Source organism: Cydia pomonella, chromosome 12 (assembly GCF_033807575.1).
Source record: "Cydia pomonella isolate Wapato2018A chromosome 12, ilCydPomo1, whole genome shotgun sequence".
NCBI lineage: Eukaryota > Metazoa > Arthropoda > Insecta > Lepidoptera > Tortricidae > Cydia > Cydia pomonella.
The window spans coordinates 2,805,505-2,826,688 of record NC_084714.1 but is presented as its reverse complement, the minus strand read 5'-3'; the positions used below and the strand labels follow the sequence as shown (position 1 = coordinate 2,826,688).

The window sequence follows — 21,184 nt, the reverse complement described above, 5'->3', positions numbered from 1 at the left end:
AGCAAACACGCATGGTGATATAAAACAAACAAAAACCAAACAGTCACTGGTACTTTAACAACTAATTCAGGTTAATTTTAAAGCAATATTATTAGGGTAAATTTTCCAGTAACGTTTTTTTTAACCTTTTCTTAAATTCATTTTCTTTCTTCCCTTAGCAGGCTGATTTCATTATAGAATTTTGAATTTTGAATGAAACAGTAGTCAACAGTTAAGAACTTTGAGTAATAATCCGTAATCTGTACCCCTAGTGTAAATATTTTCGACAGCGAAACGTGACGTACGCGTTTGCGTTAAGTGTCATTTTGTATGAGATTTTTGACTTTCCAAAACGTCCCGCTTGGCGCGCTGTTCAAAAACCCATACAAAATGAGACTTAACGGAAACGCGTACGTCACGTTTCGCTATCGACTAAATTTACACTAGGGGTACTGAACGGGAACTTTCAAAGTAGAAACTTGCATGAGAATTTTCTCATAAAAATTTCAAAAAAGTTTTGGACATTCTGAGAATCTTCTCGCGATCTCTTCCAGAGAACCTTAATAAGCCATTTTATTTGGAAACCCAAATCCCATTACGAATACATTCAATAAATCATTTGTTTAGATTTTTACAGTATACTTTGGTACAATTTCAAGTCTCAATATAACGCTTGTTCAGAAAACAAACTACAAATAAAAATAGGCTTGCAAAATCACTTTCACTAACTTTTGGTTAAACTTTAACAAACTAAGTAGGTAAAATAATTAATAGGTCATCAGCATATAGACCGACACTAGATTTAGTCCACGATATTAAAATTTCATTCGAAAAATTCTCTTATAACTAATACGAGTACTATCTGTTATATAATTTTATGTTATGGATTAAATTAAGCGATTTTCTCTCTGACATGTAACTTCTTGGTAACTCTAGAGAAATTTTTGGTAGCGCCAGAGATGTAAAAAGTTGACACTTTGAATGACGTTTAAAAGTTCATTCACCCACAATGGAGTGCGCAAAATTTCGAGTGTTTCGCTGCCCGCATTTCTATCGTCTGTCCACAGCTCTGCTGGCCTCGTAGGAAAAATCATAAGGGCTCCGCCCACAAACTACGAGATCTCAGGCTTGGATGACGCTAGAAATGCCTGGCTGTCTGCCTGCCCGGGGCAAAACATTCCACACAACCCATGTTCACAAAGGGGGTGGGACGATGTTGTAAACAAATTAACATATACCTCCCTCCTAAATAGCAGCGCAGGAGCTGAGCGAGCCCGGCTGTTGGCTGTCGGCTGCAGAGAGGCAGGCCACTGGCTGAATGCCTACCCATCGCCCAATATTGGTACCCACCTAGACTCCGAAACACTCCGATTGGCAATGGGGCTACGCTTAGGGGCCCCAATCTGCGCACCGCACAAATGCTCCTGTGGCTTTGAGGTGGACCAACTGGGACGCCACGGACTTGCTTGCCAACGTAGCGCAGGTCGCCTTTCGCGCCACGCTGCACTTAACGACATAATCCGTCGGTCACTTGCCACCGTCAACGTTCCGGCTATACTGGAGCCTGCCGGTATTGCCAGAGACGATGGCAAGAGACCAGACGGGATGTCTTTGATTCCGTGGAGGATGGGACGTGTGCTCGTGTGGGACGCAACTTGTGTTGACACGCTGGCACCTTCCCACCTCCACGGTACTACACACAGAGCCGGCGCGGCGGCGGAAGCGGCAGAGGCGCTCAAAAAGCGCAAATACGGGAGTCTCGACACCAACTACAACTTTGTTGCATTTGGAGTCGAGACTCTTGGTCCGTGGGGCCCCGCAGCGCAGGACCTATACCGGCAATTGGCGAAACGGCTGGTGGATGGGACCGGGGATAAGAGAGCTGGCAGCTTCCTCGCCCAACGCTTGAGCATAGCGATCCAGCGAGGAAATGCTGCCAGCATCCTCGGTACCTTGCCACGGGGGCCCATTTTAGATTTAGATTTTTAGTTTTATATAGTAGTTTTAGTTTAGTTAATTGTATTACTTATATAATTTTTTTTATTAACTTGTCAATAATTTTCAATAAAATTTCATTCACCCACATAGATTACTTCCTTAATTACATGGCATTATTCTTGTTAAATTACACTTAAAAAAAAGAAGTCAACGGCTTGTTGTTTTCAGCCACCCAAAGCATGAATTCGAAGCCTTGACGCAAAGCAATCTTTACCAGCGCCTTGTTGCGATCCTTTGCACCTTCTAGAATAGGCTTAACTTGAAACTTTCTTTTATATACTTCTTCCAAGCGATACGTCTTTCTACCAGAATGATAATCAGGCCATGGGAAAGATCCTCTTTTCCGTTCCTTATAAGAAGTCTTTCTAGAATCCGGTTCGAGAATATCATAGAAAGCGGCCATTGAATCGGCACAGACGATTTCTTTCGGTGAAAATCCTTCGGCATCAGCTAGTTCATCTTTCAATAAAGGAAAATCGAATTTATTTCCGTTTTGAGCGATCAGACACACAGGTTTTTCTAAATCTTCAAGAAAACTGACTGTCTCATCCTTCAGGCTACAATTCTCGTAGAAGTCGTAATCCTCTCCTTCTCGACTGATAAACCACATCACATCATTTTCTCGTCGGCAGTGGAATTTTTCACAAGCTGGAGGTTTTGCATCATATTCTTCGCCTCCTTCCCGAAAATATTTTCGAAGATTGTCGCATCTAATCGCTATCATGTGTAACTCTGTTATTTTAGGATCTGTATCACGTAGACCGGTCGTTCCAAGATCGAAAAACACGTAAGTTGCAATCGGTGCCATAGTGCAAACTGCGAAATATTCGTAGTTGAATACACTTGATTTATATAAAAGTATTGATAAAGTTGTATCACGTCACAATAACCACAGAACTTGGTATACACTCTCACAGTTCGTTGCACGAGTATTTTAAGCTCAAAATGCTCAAGTATTCTAAGCACAACTGAGCGCAGACGCGAAATACCGATACTGGCTCTAGAGTTGCAATGGCGGATTGAAGAGTGAAATGAGTATAGCACTGCCCCACTACGTAATAACAACCTTACGTTCTTAACTCATTGGATTGTATGTCTTATGCTATGTTAATAAAGTACACATTCTTATGTGAGCTGGAGTAGAGTCAGTAGTGGGGCATTCACAGTCAGCGTTATCAGTAAAAATTGAAAAACTAAAAACTTCTGTTATCATACTTGGTGCTTTCTATCCTTATCTAAAAACTATCCTTAATGCAACACAGTTACATGTTTTCTCGCGAATATTTTTTTCTCCAAAATAATTCAGAATATAAATATTTACCACAATTTATTAAATTACTTAAAAATCAAAATATATATATGACACAAAACGAAATATTAGATTTACATCTTCATCATCATCATCATCATCATCGTCTCCTAGCCGTTTTCGGCCACAGCAACTGCTTTCCACCGCTGAGAGTGTCGCTGGTGCGCTCTCAGGTGACTGACGTAGCCAATCTTAGCAGCGAATGTGCGGCCACACTCGCTACAGGTCAGCACCCCTCCGACGTAATTATATGTTATGGCCATAGGTGGTCTGGCCTTTAGCTCGTCACGCTTATCGTCAAGTTCCATCTTAACAAAGTATTCAAAAGCGAAAAAATAATTGACTTTAATGTTTTTTTTTACTTAGGGCTCCAAAATATAGCCAGCGCTACAGGAATATTCTTAAAAATGGACAACATAGCAATAATGGGGTCAATGACCCTTATATTTGTTTCCTAATAAAACCGTCAGCTGGGAATTTAATAATCTCTGACTTTTATGTTGTGTGTGTTAGTAAACAAAACGAATGTAAGTTTAAGTAAAAAAAAAACTAAAAGATTTTACGAGTACCTATCATACATCTCGCATCGAATTTTGGTCCCCATGATAATTCAGTTTCATTTGGTTGGGCTTAATTGAAAAAATAAATTTTTAATATACATCAAATAGAGTAAAAAACTTTCACATCAGTAGCTCGAACAAGGGTAATTTGCTGCTTAAAAAAGTGAGCAAAGTCGCATTTTGGTCACTGAGTGAGACAAAATAACATTCAAGTGACCTTTATATTCGAATATCATTTCAACTTGCGGGGCCTAATACAAGTTCGAAATATTTGGATTCTATTGTCTTTGTATTTCATGCCATTAGCAAAAAGAAAGAGACAAAAAATTTGCATACGTAATTCAACGGTATATTGACGGTGACAGACCCCCGAAATAAGTTAGACCGCATCGTTCCAAAACACCCTACGAGTTTCGTATTTCGTAATAATTAATTAGTGAAAGAAAAGTTTAAAATTTAATTAAAACAATTGACTTAAAAAACATTACGCAATTTTTACGCAAAGTAACTAATTCTACTTTTAACGATCTCTACTATAGTTGACAAATAGTTGTATCCGCATTTCGGACCGTATCTTACAAAGTTTTTTTTTACAAAAAAAAGTTGTCGATTGAACTGTCAATTGATGTTTGTTATTTCATTAATTCCCTATTATTTTATTGAAATTTCTTTCGTTTTGTTTTAATGTGGTAATTAAACTTAATTGTTAGGATACCTTAAGAAAACATGACTGAAATAGTGATAAAGACGGATACATTTTTTCAGGTAGTATTTTTACCTTCTAAATATGCTCTCACTGCTGTCGTGAAAAGTTTTCTGTAGTCCCTTACTACGTTCAAGATTCTAAATTAGATCTTTCGCTGGCATATTATAGAATCTTTCGCTTGCACGGGACTCAAAATAAGCACTCGAAGAAATATCAAGCCTTGCTCTCTTGTTGTACAAATAACTATTTCCATAATGTCAATATTCAGAGAAAAAAATGGGGACAACGTTTATATGGAGAAGCAGCTGTCCCGTTTCCTCTTAATAAGTTCCAATTCCCACCATTTATTTAATTAATTTTCATTAATTTGAACCCATTTTGCAACAAGCTGGCCATTCAGAGAAATATAAAATTACTGCAACGTCAACTTGAAATGCACGCCACGGGCATTTAGAGATGTATCATTTTACAGCTCGTAATTACTTAGGTATGTGAATATAAATTCAATGATATGAAAGGTTTTCAGATTGAAGGTTCAGTTCAACGATTTATAAAATAGTAGTGGAATGGTATTAATATTAGGTAGCATTGCTTCGTCTACAATAATAGCTATATTTTGTGTACTATGTAAATATAGATTGACAATACCTCGAACGCCGTTTTACTTTCATGCTATGCTTTTATTTTTAGGGTTTCGTACCTCAAAAGGAAAAAAACGGAACCCTTATACGATCATTATTTTATTATTTGCTCCGAAACTAATGGACAAACAAATAAATTTTGCACACATATGTAAATCTGTGACCCAAAGCCGGACATGTAACTTAAATAAATTAATATTAAACATAGGGTCCACTTATGGGCGGTAAAAGAGAAGATTAAAAATAAAACTTTAGCAAACTATATTGTGTTATATATCCAAATAAAAAGGATCATTGTGTGAATCACAAATATATTTTTTCTATAATTTTAAAATAATTAGTTTCGAAGTTATTCAAGAATCACCCCACCTCCTTTATTTCCGAAACTACTGGGACTAAATCTTTGAAAAAAATATTCAAAATAGTTCTTTACCTATACATTACAGGAAAACGTATTAGAAATCCACAGTCAAGCCTAAGTCGAACTTAAGAAAAAAGAACGTATTGTTATTTATCTTTATATTTACAAATATTGTCATTTAATAGTTAATAATAAAGCATTCTGTCTCTCACACTAGTATACATAGTTCATGATAAATACATCTGTCCTTACCGCATTCTACTCACATAAGAGCGAGAAAAATAAATGTATAACATCAAAATTTTATTATTATTACTTAATATTAACCGTAAAAACCACCCAACTATAGTTCGTGTCATCCACGATGACGCGCAGATTCTTCAAATCTAACCATTAATAACATGACAGTACAAGTCAAGGACGCGTCTTCATGAATGACACGATCTATGGGTAGTCTATACAGTCCAAAAGCTCCCAACTATAGTTATTTAAGCCTAAATATTTGTATCAATTAGAGAAAAAACACAGACAAAACCAATTTAACGTTCTTATTGTTACTTACTTTCATATTGAAATAGTGGACTATAATTTGTAGTACGGTTAAGGAATTTAATATCAGTTCCATTTACTACCTTCAATCAATTTTTCGTGTTATGGCTCCACCAAGGTGTTGATGATTCTGCCCATGTCGAGGTTGGATAAGACACGGCTACTACTTTGTCACAGTGACAGTTTTTGAAGTCCCTAGCGACTGTCATATTGACTGTCACTATGATAAGATACGAAATGGTACTGAAATTAAATTATTTGACTGTACAGAACTACAGTTGAGTGGTTTTTAGAGAACCTACTTCGAAGCTGCATTTATTATCATCAAAATATACAGGAAGATATTAACAATATCCAGATAAAGGTTCAGTGCTGCGAAGATATACTCCTCAGGGCTGATGCTGTACTTGTGCTTGCCGCCCATCATGAGCTGTGTATCATAGACCAGATACATGCAGAAGATGAGGGCTCCAATGCAGCCGTAGACGAGCTGGAGGACGTTACTCCGGATGAATATGGCACAAATTCCTAAAGAAATAGATAAATATTTATTTATTAAGTCAAAAAACATGTGATGCTGAGAAATGGTAGTCATAAAGGTACTAAGAATGAATGTGGAGGGATTTTTTATTAATAGTCCTTCTCTCTCACCCGAGGAAAATGAAAACCAGATGGACTATGTGAGATTATAAGAAAAGAAAGCAGGTAAATGATGAGATGAACGACAGAGGTATGGAGGAAAAAGTTGTTAAAAAAGACGACTCTCGGTACAGATTGAAGGATGGCGAGCGAAAGCCGTTCACGAATTAGTTATCTAATAGTACGTCCAGAATCATCACTAAGTCTCTCACAAAGTTAATATTTGACAGCAAATCACGCACTCTCTAACACATGAGTCGCATGATTTTTCTCTTTACTCTATTTATGACTTTCTTTTTACTCTAAGAAGAAATTAAATTACTCTATAGGTATAAAAATAATTAGATTTGTGTTATTTCAAGTAGACACACGACTATTTAAACTACAAACCGAAATAGATGTCATATCTATACGAAGAAAAAATTACCAACGCCTCCAGTGTCTGCGTGTCAGTTACGCGACAGATGCCTAGTCCGGTCCGTCACGTCCAGTCACGGTGGCATGGGTCGAAATTTCCAGGTAAATAACAATTTCCTGAGGGCTTGTGGCGCCCCTTAGCCTTGGAGTGGAGTGAAATGGGAGTCTTTGGTCATTTTTGTCGCTTTCTCTTTGTCGCTCATTACATTGTGCCCTTAACGACTACTTGGGGCACTTCTCCCGAAAAATTTAGTGACCACTGAACCGTTTTTAGGGTTCCGTAGTCAACTAGGAACCCTTATAGTTTCGCCATGTCCGTCTGTCTGTCTGTCTGTCTGTCTGTCTGTCCGAGCCTTTGCTCCGTGGTCGTTAGTGCTAGAAAGCTGAAATTCGGTATGGATATATAAATCAATAAAGCCGACAAAGTCGTACAATAAAATCTAAAAATTTAATTTTTTTGAGGGTACCTCCTCTACACGTAAAGTGGGTGTGAATTTTTTTTTTTTGCTTCAACCCTACAGTGCGATGTATCGTTGGAAAGGTCTTTCAAAACTAACAGGGGTCTTCAACAAACATTTTTTGATAAAGTGAATATATTCGGAGATAATCGCTCCGAAAGAAAAAAAAATGTGTCCCCCCCTCTAACTTTTGAACCATAGGTCCAAAAAATATGAAAAAAATCGTGGAAGTAGAGCTTAAGAAAGACATTAAATTAAAACTATAGCGGACATGATCAGTTTAGCTGTTTTTGAGTAATCGCAAAAAGTTTCCCCTTGATAGTAAAAAGACTTACTTTAATTAGGTACTGATTATGCAAATTCGCCTATTTGTTTAACTCGCGTGAAAGAGTACCGTTTCATCCCTTGGTTAACAATTTACTATACTTTAAGCTCCAGTTTAGCTTATTGTGACGGAAGAGTAACTACGGAACCCTACACTGAGCGTGGCCCGACATGCTCTTGGCCGGTTTTATTATAATTGTAATTTGAAGTTCTGCTCAACTTACCAAGAATTAGCAGGGCTACTGTCGCGCAGACAAGGAATCCTCCCATCATCGTAAAGTCCCACTTGGTCTGGAAAGCGAACAGCGTAAGAGCCAAGCTTACTGCTGCTGTTATCCCGACGGCCATCATTACCTGAAATGAGACAGATACAGGAGTTGGATATACGATACATTATAAGAGGTAGGTAGGAGAGAGGAAGAAAGAAAAATATTACTTATAAAAACTAAAACATTGTCCCGATCATAAAGCTATATTTAATCCGTATAATGAATGATTATGTATAGGTAAAACTAGGATTCCGTCAAAAGAATCATTGAATTACATTTACTTTTGGGTAGGCCAATCAAACTAGATTTACCCGAAGAATTAATTCCCAGCAAACTGGAATTCGGATTAATAACTTCATGTGTGCATAAATGTTTGCTCTTTTTATTTTTTCTTCTAGATCGAAAACGGTACGTCCGATGGGAAATTGATAATTATAATATGACTTCGTAGTCAAAGTTGTAAAAAAAAAGGGGGTAATTTTTTTGGTACGATCATGTTTAAAATTCGAGAATGCCTGTTCACCAGTGTCTGGTCCACCAAACCCTGCTGGTAGTGCCATTGTAATTGATGGTGGATTCCTTCTACACCAACTGACTTGCCAATCAAAAAAATAAATAAGTTTTTGGTAAAAAAATCATTTTTGGTACAAGCTTATATCGCTGACTGTACTTTTCTTCCCACAAGCAATAATACTCATCGAGACAATTCTAAAAAAAAACCAAACACAATTAGGTTGCGTGGTTTTATCACAGAGCTCCTATGGCCACCTCCTGTCTCCATCATCAGATCAGCTCGATGGTACCATAATATTGCATTTCCATCGGACATACATATGTATGCAAATTTTCAGGTTCATCGGAAACCGGGAAGTTGGTCAAATTTAATTTGCAAGATATGATCCGTACAAGCATAGTTACGCACATTGCAAGTTAAATAAATATATATGTAAAATATATCCGGTTGACAGATGCAACCAAACCTATAACTCTATATCTTTAGGTATATAATAAAAGTAAACATTATTTACCCTCAAATGGCTCCTTAAGCCAAGTTGAGCGTAGATGAAAACATTACATGATCAAATAATGTAGGTTAAAGTCAGGTCGTTCAGTCATTGATCCAGGCGGTTTTGTATTTGGTTGGTTAACTGATAAATGTTATAACTACCCGAAAATGTACAAATTGTTTGTTTACTTTTATTTAAATACCTAAAGATACAGAGTATAAATGTGATCATTTCTGTAAATGATTGCCGCTTGGCTAAACATACAGTTTATATTCTTACCGCGTCAGGAGCGCTGGTAGCGCTGACCGCGCCCAGCAGAAAGCTCTGGGCTAGAGTGAAGATGGCCAGGAATATAAAATTCATTGGAGTCGTTCGCCGCACGTTTTCGCAGCACGCCATTACTATCATCGTGACCAGTGTTACCGCGAACGCCACCCATCTAAAAATATATTATAACAACGTTACATTCTTTATTTTTTAACCTCTTAAGTACCGCTAAAAAAGGTATTAAGTTAAGCTATTTTTAATATTTGTAAATATATAATACTAGCTTTTAAGTAACGAAACTCTTGGCAGTACATTGCATAATACCTACCTAAAATTTGCACACCTGTACGAGTATGCAGGTTGAGCACGTGAAAGTTTATCTTTGTTGACATCTTCTATAAAATAGTCAATTTTTTGGGTATTCAAACCTCGCAGTGCGGTTGAAAGTTGAAAAAACACCCTTAAAAGCAAGACCGTAAGAACCACTTTACTATGTTAGATAGATTAGAACTTACATCATGTATGGGTTAGCCAAAAACCATCTTTTGGTAGGCCCGTGATAAACAAACAGACAGATGGCGCCGAAGGTCACCAGTAACTGGCACATCAAAATTGAGTACACCTGAAAAATAAATCTGGTTAATTAAGGATCAAACCAAATTCTTTTAATTTATAAAATGTTTTGTTTCGTGTGATATTAAATAGCCTTGAAAACTGTTTGTATTAGGACTCGGACACTGAAGGGCTTTACTCCATTTTTATCGCGGGTTACTATGCCCGTCCCTTTCGCACTTACATACTTGTTAGAACGTGACAGACATGGTGATAAATGATAAAGAGCCGACCATCTTAGGATGAAATTCTTAAATTTGATCATACGCTGAGTGGTGAATATGTGGGTCATACTGAGCAACTTTTACTATGGAGCCTACCAAATCGCGAAAAAATAACTGTTCCATAGAAAACATTATCATGTAAAATAAATAAAAAAAGGCCTTTTTATTTCTTGCAAATTAAGACTACTTTTTAGGGTCCCGTAGCCAAATGGCAAAAAACGGAACCCTTATAGATTCGTCATGTCCGTCTGTCTGTCCGATTCTGTCACAGCCACTTTTTTCCGAAACTATAAAAGCTATACTGTTCAAACTTGGTAAGTAGATGTATTCTATGAACCGCATTATGATGTTTACACAAAAATAGAAAAAAAAACAATAAATTTTGGGGGTTCCCCATACTTAGAACTGAAACTCAAAAAATCTTTTTTCATCAAACCTGATGATATTGAGGTTTCTAATATCATTTTTTTCTAAACTGAATAGTTTGCGCGAGAGACACTTCCAAAGTGGTAAAAAGTGTGTCCCCCCCCCCCCCCCCGTAACTTCTAAAATAACAGAATGAAAAATCTAAAAAAAATATATGATATACATTGCCATGCAAACTTCCACCGAAAATTGGTTCGAACGAGATCTAGTAAGTAGTTTTTTTTAATACGTCATAAAAATTAAAAAAAAATTTTTTTTTCATCAAACCCATACGTGTGGGGTATCTAGAGGGATAGGTCTTTAAAAATGATATTTAGGTTTCTAATATCATTTTTTTCTAAACTGAATAGTTTGCGCGAGAGACACTTCCAAAGTGAAAAAATGTGTGCCCCCCCCCCCTGTAACTTCTAAAATAACAGAATGAAAAATCTAAAAAAAATATATGATATACATTACCATGCAAACTTCCAACGAAAATTGGTTTGAACTAGATCTAGTAAGTAGTTTTTTTTAATACGTCATAAATGGTACGGAACCCTTCATGGGCGAGTCCGACTCGCACTTGGCCGCTTTTTATTATACATTTTCACATAACTAAAATACTAATTCTAAATTATGATTAACACTTAACATTAACATTTTTCTGACATTGACATGTAATTCGCCAAAATCGCGTTTAGCCCCATTGTAAAAGTGGTTCAGTATGATCGACATTTCCACTCCTCAGCGTGTAGTAAACGAGCAGAAGTTTGAATATATACAATACGTATGTGAAAATTCTATATTTACTTCTTCCCACGGACGCTCCGGCTGTGGAATGAGCTACCTTTCCCGAGGGTCTACAGTATGAGGTTCTTCAAAAAAGGAGTGTACATACAGATTTTTAAAGGGTCGGCAACGCGCATGTAACACCTCTGGAGGTGCAGGCGTCCATAGGCTACAGTGACTGCTTACCATCAGGCGGGCCGTATGCTTGTTTGCCACCGTCGTGGTATTAAAGAAATCTAGCTAGCTAGCTAGATTGCTAGTCTAACAGGATCTCACAAACACGCAAATGTCAATTTAACTTATTCTGAATACGACACTGTATTTTTAGATTAAAAAATTGTTTACCAATAATATGAGTAATACCAGATACCTACCTGCCGGATATATTAAATTATCTTATGTCTTATCATTTGTTAATGATGAAAATGTATTTCAAATACTTTACTGTAGATGAATAAAAAAATCAAGGGTAACAGATGTTTACAGCACGTTATTTTATCTGCTAAAAACTAGTGCCTACGCCAAATCTTGGGATTAGTTGTCAAGCGGACCCCAGGCTCACATGAGCCGTGGCAAAAATGCCGGGACAACGCGAGGAAGAAGAAGAAAGAGTTATTTTATCTGCTACTGTTGCTGACAGTACTTTTAAAATACTGGCTACTACTGCACCGAAAAATCAAGAAGGCTTAAAGAAACCACTGATTACCAGTTCGCCGGACGATATCGGCCTGTCAGTTAATCGCGATTGTCAGCTTTTGCGAATAACTGACAGGCCTTTATCATCCGGCGAACTGGTAATCAGTGGAACCCTGGGCCACCCCACAATAGCGTCCCCCGAGCGTCAGCGTCTAGTCAACTCTATGGCTGCTGCTCAACGCAACGTTGGCGCAACTAGCTGACTAGACGCGGATGCTCAAAAGACGCTAGTCTGGGGTTGGGGTCGCTCTAAAGTAATTTTCACATTGAATGCGAATCCGCAAGCTCCGATGTGCGAGTGGAATATCGCTGTATACGTGAATAGTACTGTCACGCTAATACACTGGAGCAGCGTGGGGATTTTTCAGCCCCTAAACCTCTTTTATGATAAGGATTCTAACCGGATTTTTAGTTATCTTTAAGCTATTTTTTCAAGAACGATTAAGGCTTGAAACCCACAATTTTTGACCACCCACATTAAGGTTTAATCTCACCTTTCGTATAAATCCTCTGCGGATGCTTTTATCGTTGAATTCGAAGCCCTTGACCTCTCCATCTTCCACCTCCATGGTTCCTGGTTGCGCGTAACCAGTCGTCTGGAAAATACCATGTACGATCGAATATAATTGATTCCTTGGAATTTGTGAACGCATTGAAAAAGGATACAACAGGAGATGGACATACGGCCCCATTCGAACTTTAAGATACGTCAAATATTAGGTCTAGATACGATATGGATCGGATATGTCAGTGTCGAAAGAGACTTCACTTCTTTTAAAAAATATGGCTTCAGTCCAGTGGGACTATTTCGCCAGCATTAAGCTATTGGGAGCTTTGTACGGTTAATCCAAGACAGTGTACGGTGACTTTATTATCTTCATCTTCTTCTTCTTCTTTTATAATTCGCCAGTATCAAGGTATTATGAGCTTCAGATACGACTAAAATTGTATGGTTAGTAGTACGGTAAGACAGTGTACGGTGATTAATTAACCGGCCGTTGACTCCAAAATCCCTCACTTATATTTTTCAATCAGTCACTTTTGTTTGAAGAAACGTCACTTTTGACACTGACATATCCGATCCATATCGTATCTAGACCTCTAAACCTAATATTTGACATATCTTAAAGTTCGAATCGGACCGATAGGTATAATACGACACTAATTTTCCAAGAAAAACTAAACAAGAAATTTTAAATTATACTAAAACATATAATGAAAGTAGAGTTCTGAGAAAGAGAGAGAAACACTTTTGGACATATAATTAAAATGGTTGACATTTGAGTGCACTGTGGACTTACTGTGGGTGATATTTAAAGTAAAATTTAAACTTACCTACAACGTAAAACACAAATTTAAATATCCCTCCGTTTCAATTGTGTCGTATGCTTATGACCAATTTAATTTAATGCTTAAAACATTAAAATCTTCATGAGACTTACTGAAATTACAAGTAAATTAAAAATAGAAACTGAAATTAAGCCAACTCGATGAAAATGAAAAATTTGTGACCTACAAGAATCACAAAAATCAAAACTTTTGACTTTCATAATACCACAATGAATGCTCTTGCTCTGTTCTATGACGATTATACAAAAAACTTATAACAGAGTGAATTCTGGAACCTTGCACTTGTCCGTTAATTTATCGATTTATCATATCTCCATCGGCTTCGAAAAAACGATAAGTATTGTTATTTCCCATTCGTCCGCTCAAAATATCACTTGCTAGAAAAGGCTACAGATAAATATACTTAAATAAATTTTCTTTAATATTAATTACTAACACAAGTAATAGAAAATACTAACCTCGGTCATAACAGAAGCACAGTCACTAGTACACTAAGTGTAGGGAACGTTATCACTGATAACATCCTGGATATGATAAGGATAACCGCTATATAGTTTTTTGGCTACATTTATATCTGTGTTATAGTAATGTAGTAGTGCACTGATTTCCGTTAGTGACAACATGTTAAGAATATTACTGCAAAACGGAATTACAAGAATCAAGCAATTTTTTTTAACCTTTAATATCTTCTCACTACTGAGGTGAAAAGTTGTACCTATGTGTCACACGAGAGCAAAGTTATTTTACATCTCGTGTTTGTGAGTCCTGAGCAAGCGAAAGATTCTAAGTTAGAATCTCACACGAATACACAAAATCAACACTCACAAGAAATACCAACTTTGCTCTCTTGTTGCACAAATAATATTGTTCCATCTAGACTTTAAGTATACTTATTGTATGAAAACGTATCAAAATAATTACGCTCACCAAATGGATTAAACATTTTTTAAAAATGAAGTTATTAATCTTATATCCTTAAACGAGCAATTCTTGTATATATTTATATATTTCGGGGCTCTTGGAAACGGCTCTAGCGATTTCGATGACATTTCGGGGGTTTTCGGGAGCAAAAAAAAATCTAGTTTGGTCTTATCTCTAGGAAAACGTGCATTTTTGAGTTTTTTATATCTTTTCCTAGCAAAGCTTGGCTCTCAGATATTTAGACATAAATAACACAAAATGTTAGAAATCTCACCACTCTTTATTAAAATTATTATATACAAAACAAATTTCATGGAATTATCTACTTAATTATTTTCCTGAACAAAAGCGTTTTTAATTGAAATTCCATTACCTATTTGACCAAGGAATTTCAATACTTACAAAGAAGGTCTTTGATAACGCAGAAAATAATTCTAGGTACCTAATCGGTCCGATTCGAAGAATGATTAATAAGACACGTTTAAGATTTTGGAAAGATCTTTAAAAGCTCGATAACTAAACGACATGTCAAAATTGACGTTTATTTCTATTCCGCTGTGATCCCAATAAGATCTATCTACGATATTTCTAACGTCAAAGTGACATTGGTTGCCCGAATCGAGTTGCTTCTGTCAATTATACGACATACAAACGATATCTAAATTAGAAGGTATCTAAACCAGAACTTATCGTTACCGTATCTCATTCTTCGAATCGGGCCGAATTATCGGGTTTTGCCTAAACATTTCCTATACAATGGCAAACGAAAGTGACGAAACGTCTTATAGGTATAAAGATCCCCCTCCTAAAGGCTCCCTGGCGCGTTGGCGCCTTCGATCGCCTTTGGCGATGGCTTGGTGACCTTCGATCTGAATCCCTTAGTTTTGCAATGGTTTTTGTAGTTTATCATATTAACAGCAACTGCTTGAAGCAATATAACATCCCATATTTACTTCAAAGTTCATTGTCTTCGAGATATTTTGCATCAAAGTTGAACAATTTTAGGCCAAAAAACTGGTTTTCTGGCCATAACTATGGTGTTACTCGTAATTAGTTAAAAATTAAAATCTCTGACCAGTTTTTAGAGAAGACAAAGACCAACCGAAATATGTAGATTTCGTATATGTAAGGTCCTTCACAGCAATCGAGTTAAGAAAAAAGTTTTTTTTTTAGACAATGGTATAAAAAAATAAGTATTAATTTATTTCATAATCCGGAACCGATAGCCGTTTGTCTTATTATTATATCTGTAGGAACGGCTCAAAACTTACCAAAAATCGATGAAAACTGCAGGGAGCCCCTAAAAGCCTAACTACATAATGAATTTCCGATTCACATTGTTCGATTTCATATCGGATGTCGGTTACAGCCACAAAAAAGTAAAATACTAAAAATTGCCTTTTATATACAGGTTGTAATAATAATAGTGGGAATCCGTTTAAGGGCATATTCAATATCGTGATTATGATTAGAAAAACGCGAAAAATTTCTTTTCTATGGGGCAGGGGCAGGTTCCCCAAGTCGGCCAACCCTCCAATACAAAGGCCAAAAATATTTCGGGTCAAAAAAAATTCTTCAACCTTTTCCTAAGCAGTACACGATATCGAATATGCCATTAAGTGGATCCCCATTATCTTTGTTAGACCTTTTATATTTTTTTATTTTAAAGAGAACTTTAAACCAAAAAATGAAAAACTTGATGCCACAGGGCACTTTATAATATCTGTTTTTATTCAAGGACCATCTGATATCGAATATCGGATTGAAAAATGTGAAAACGCTGTAAGGATAAAACATACATTTGTACGGGCCAGCGCCGTAATTCCACTTTACTGACAGCATTCGCTCTAACGCGGTCTTCACATAGGATGCGGTTGCGCGCCCCGCTCCGGTGCTCCGGTGTGCATTCATAAATATCTCTGTCTCGCGCACACACCGAAGCGACATAACCTAGTTTATTTATTTATTGAGAATTTCTACAGCGTTTACAGTAAATAATATACAAAAAACATGAGTACTGTGAAGGCTGTGCGCCCGCACATGGAATACTGTTCTCATCTATGGGCAGGGGCACCCTAGTACCAGCTTCTCCCTCTGGACCGCATCCAACGAAGAGCGACTCGAATTGTCGACTGCCAGTGCATTTCGGATTGGCTTGACTCCTTGGCGCTGCGTAGAGATGTAGCCTAGCTTTGCATCTTCTATCGCATGTACAACGGGGAGTGCTCCGAGGAATTGTTCGGATTAATCCCTGCCGCTTCTTTTCGCCATCGCCCTACGCGACAACATTTCCATCCTCACCACTTAGATGGTTGGCAGTCCTCAACTGTGCGTTTTTCCAGGAACTTTCTGCCTCGCACAGCTAAACTGTGGATTGAACTGTCACCTGCGGTATTTCCGGACCGATACGACCTTCAAACCTTCAAGAAAAGAGCGTACTCCCATCTTAAATGCCGGCAACGCACTTACAACCCCTCTGGTGTTATAGGTGTCCATGGGCGGCGGTAATCGCTTAACATCAGGTGATCCGTCTGCTCGTTTGCCTCCTCTACCATAAAAAAAAAAAGGTTGGAAACCTTCAGTCTCGTGATAGATGACTGGCAATGATTATTTGAATTCAGAACTATCGCCCTGCTGAAGGAATAAAAATCTGCAGGCGATTTCATTCTGAAAGTGGCAAGCATCTGAGTTAGTCGATATTGCTGTAATTCGTTTTTGAAGAAAAAAAAATATACAGGGTGATTCATGAGACGTGAGCAGGACTAAGCCTACACAATCAGTAAATGTTAATGAACCGTTCATCATCATATTTAAGTAAAACAATCTCGCTTTATTTCTGTTATTTAACTTTTTGGGAAGGACAAATTTGATAATCTACAATCATGGATACCCTACATCACTTAATTAAGAAAGATATAACCTCTTTAACCGTTATGACAGCAGTTTGATTATGAAGAAAACAAAATGTCACAATTGAGTGAGATACGATTTTTCAAAAGTAACCAGACTCCGATTACATTCAATTTGTCACTTGTTATGGATAAAACAAAATTAAAACATTTTTTTTTGAACAGTAAAAAATAAAAGAACGTTAATCTCACAAATACCTACTGGTACGAAACAGTTTCTTATAACTTACTGAATGCTCAAGCTTGATCCTGCTCATGTCTCCTGAATCACCCTGTATAAATATCAGTTTACCGTATGACCGCATCTTTTTTACAGTACTTATAAGCATAGCCAATAACTAATGATGATTCTGTCTCATTACTTCTTCGATTTAAACAATAAGTCCAGCACTATCATGAAAATATTGACAATATCTACGTACAAGTTCAGCGTTGCAAACACATAGTCATCAGGACCTACAGTGTACTTATGTTTGCCCATTAACATGAGTTGTGTGTCGTAGACGAGGTACATGGAAAACATGATGCATGTGACAGCGGAGTATACGTAGTCGATGATGTTCTTGCGGACGAATATGCAAATGATTCCTGAAATAAAGGATAAAAATTAACGGATCAGTTACATTGTAAAGTTATTATTTAGTTTTCCTACTCCTCTACTGTTATCTGTCATTTATGCATTCATTAACACGAATATAAGAACATACATAAAAGGTTTCAAGAAAAGTCTATATTGTCTATTCCTCATAACAGCACTTGTGCTTTAAAATCGCTAAACGTTACTGCGATTAATGGCTACCAACCTAACAAAATCAAAACTAATACAGTTTCAAACTAAGTGCATTGCTGCCAACTTACAAAATATTCATTTGGTTGCATAGTAGAAACAATTGCTTCATAAGTCAGAAACACGCATGTGACACCCGTAATATAGCAACACCCATTGACTACGAAGACCGCTTAGCGTTGCTTGTTAGTCTCCATAGGCTACTGTGGCCGAAAACAAAAAAAAACCTGTCCAAAAATTTAAATTAGCAAGGAGCAAGTACCAGGGCCTCATGAGTTACGAGAAGGTGTCACCGACCGGCCGGGCCGCGGCGGGCCGGCCGCGTAACAGGGTATGCTCGCGTATCTTAGCTATATACTTTCGCTTTGTTTACCTAAATTAAGATTTATTTTTGTTGACTCGTAGGAAAAGTATTGTATGCAACGTTGTATAAGTAGGTCAAAAAATGCTCGTGGCGTATTCCTTTACAATGTTCGCCTACGCCTTCGGCTCCGGCTCACATTGTAACCCACGCCACTCGCCTTTTTTGACCCTTCTTATACAACTGATGCATAAAATACTATTGTAGGTGCAGAAAACGGAGTTTTTATAAGGTCGTAACGCATTTTTGGATCAGTATACGTACATATTTACGGTCGACATAAATTTAATTAGAATCTTGAGATCTGTAAAAACCTTTTTTTTAAGGCGCTGTATCGATTCGAATCCTGAGTTTTTGACTTCCGCTCGATAGAAAAAAAACACACCTATGTCTAAAATTAATTTTAAGGATCACGAAAAAATCACGACAGATCACATTGGGGGAGGGAGGGTATAAGGAGACCTCAGGTGTATTTTTCTACATTGAACGAAACTAAGAATAAATTATGTACCACATGAGTAGATACTTTTTCTCGGCTTCGTTAAACATATTTTTCTTTATTTTTCTTATTTCATGCATGATAATTATAAGATGTAATGTTTTGAAAAGATGTGTCCCGCCGAGTTTCTTGCCGGTCCATATTGGGATACCCTCCTCCAATTGAAGGGGGATTTAAATCTTCTCGGGTCAGAGGTGTAGGGTTAGAGCCGGTGTAGCTTTATTTGACGTTCATAAGCGCATTGTAATATGCTTACTAGAATAATAAACTATCTTTATCTTTATCATAAATCTTCACTTCGCACTTCTAAATAGCCAGTCTGTTTTACTAGATTTTGGAGCGCGTAATATGAATATATATATATACCTATATCACATTCATAACGAAAATAGAAAAATAATCAAGATTGACTATTTGATTGATATATAATACTGTTTATCTTAAAATTAGGTAGAATGGAAAAATTTCAGAGGGACGGCGGAGTAGCCAAGAACCTCACCAAATATCACCAAGGGGGAGGGGGTCAAAAAGTGGCCCAAAAATCTCGCGTGATTTGTATACAAAGCCCAAAGACTGCACACCAACTTATTTAAACTTTCACGATTTTTACACATTATTAACTAACACAAACGGGGTTTCGGACAACGCCGTCCTCGAAACGTCGGAGGTAAATTTAAAACTTAATACGCGATTAAGTCCCGTTTGTGTTAGTTAATAATGCACACCAACTTGACTGGGCACGAGCGGTACGAGAAGCGAGTGCCATTTTTGGCATTTTTTATTCAATGTAGCATATAATATTTTTGTTCAATGTAGCATACAATATTTTTGTTCAATGTAGCAATAGCATACAATATTTTTGTTCAATGTAGCATACAATATTTTTGTTCAATGTAGCATACAATATTTTTGTTCAATGTAGCATACAATATTTTCAGCAACTTAGGTCTTTTTGTTTTTGTGATTTACACCATACCTTATTTCGTTATTTTGTCCAATGGAGGAATGCAAATAATATTTAGCAACTTATGGTCTTTACTTCTGTGATAGACTAGATAGAATAAATAGTCTAGATAAATATAAGTCGGTACGTATAGAAGATTGTTAATAGCCAAGGGATGAAAGACACTCATTCCTGTCGAAGTAATTCTCACTGCGTTCGAGCGCTAACAGTCCGAGACTGAAATTACGCCTTTCACCCGAGTTAAGCACTCTACTTTTTATTTCGAATACGAGGAAAGTTAAATACACGTGTATTTAAAAAAAAACGTTACTAAGTTAACGTAACGAAGAGTTAGATATTAGAATGGATTTTTTTTTACAATTAAGATGATAATAATCAAATTAAAGGACCTGTTTGTTAAGAGCAACAATCATTGTCTAAGAGGCCACAGCTTAAAGATTACTCGCGTTCCCAGCACAAGCAATCCTAGAAAGCACTTCCTATCGAACCGCGTCGTGCGTGAGTGGAATAAACTACCAGAAGCACTGATAAATACTCCTTCATTGAATAGTAAAACACATTCACTGCCGGGAACCCACCTGGTGGGCGCTCGAGAACTTTGTTCAGATGCCGGACAACCCGCTGGGCGGGTTGTTTTGTACGCAGCTATAGACCACCGGTTTCTGCGGTAGTGCGCCGTTTTTTGTCTGGCAGTAAATGTGTTATAACAGACTTTACAAACATTTATAATTGGGTACTTGACACATGTTGAATATTATAACAAAATTTAGTTAAATGGATAGAAAATGAGCCATCCATTATAAAAAAGTGGAATTTAGAAAACTATATTGAGGTTATAAAAAAATACAAGCTTCCGAAGTCTAAACAAAAAAAAAATGTTTTTCTTTCTAAAATAGAAAAGAAAATGGTACCATTCGATTCCTTACATTTTATTGAAAAATAAATTGTATTACAACTATACACATAAACGCAATATTTCAGGGTCAAAATGGCAATTTCCTTGATCTTCCATAAATTTAGGACAGACTTATATGATGTGACGTCACATCACCTTATCATTTTGTTAGAGGCGTTTCAATCGTCGACTGCGAGCGTCAGACTTTAACTCTCATTTCTGACCTTTGTGTTGCTTAAATGCCAAGAGGCCTATTTAGACATTTGATCCTCGGGAAAATCAAGATCG

The 21,184-nt window shown here is 37.0% G+C and overlaps 2 protein-coding genes across 4 annotated transcripts; both read right to left on the bottom strand.

Annotated features, from left to right (window-relative positions):
• Nucleotides 1-2,060: 2,060 nt before the first annotated feature.
• On the bottom strand, nt 2,061-3,359 carry LOC133523265 (three prime repair exonuclease 2-like). The gene has a single exon (XM_061858756.1). The coding sequence runs from the start codon at nt 2,783-2,785 to the stop codon at nt 2,111-2,113; it is 675 nt and encodes a 224-aa protein (XP_061714740.1). The 5' UTR covers nt 2,786-3,359; the 3' UTR covers nt 2,061-2,110.
• Nucleotides 3,360-5,487: 2,128 nt separating this feature from the next.
• LOC133523281 (protein lifeguard 1) lies at nt 5,488-14,071 on the bottom strand. Of its 3 annotated transcripts, XM_061858783.1 has the most exons (7): nt 14,019-14,065; nt 13,546-13,651; nt 12,705-12,806; nt 10,000-10,106; nt 9,497-9,656; nt 8,166-8,295; nt 5,488-6,631 (listed from the first exon to the last, which is right to left on the bottom strand). In XM_061858783.1, the coding sequence occupies exons 3-7, from the start codon at nt 12,777-12,779 to the stop codon at nt 6,402-6,404; spliced, it is 702 nt and encodes a 233-aa protein (XP_061714767.1). In that variant the 5' UTR covers nt 12,780-12,806; nt 13,546-13,651; nt 14,019-14,065; the 3' UTR covers nt 5,488-6,401. The 3 variants fall into 3 exon arrangements, with proteins under 3 accessions (XP_061714767.1, XP_061714766.1, XP_061714768.1); XM_061858782.1 differs by lacking the exon at nt 13,546-13,651 and having other exon boundaries at nt 14,019-14,071; XM_061858784.1 differs by lacking the exon at nt 14,019-14,065 and having other exon boundaries at nt 13,546-13,807.
• Nucleotides 14,072-21,184: the final 7,113 nt, after the last annotated feature.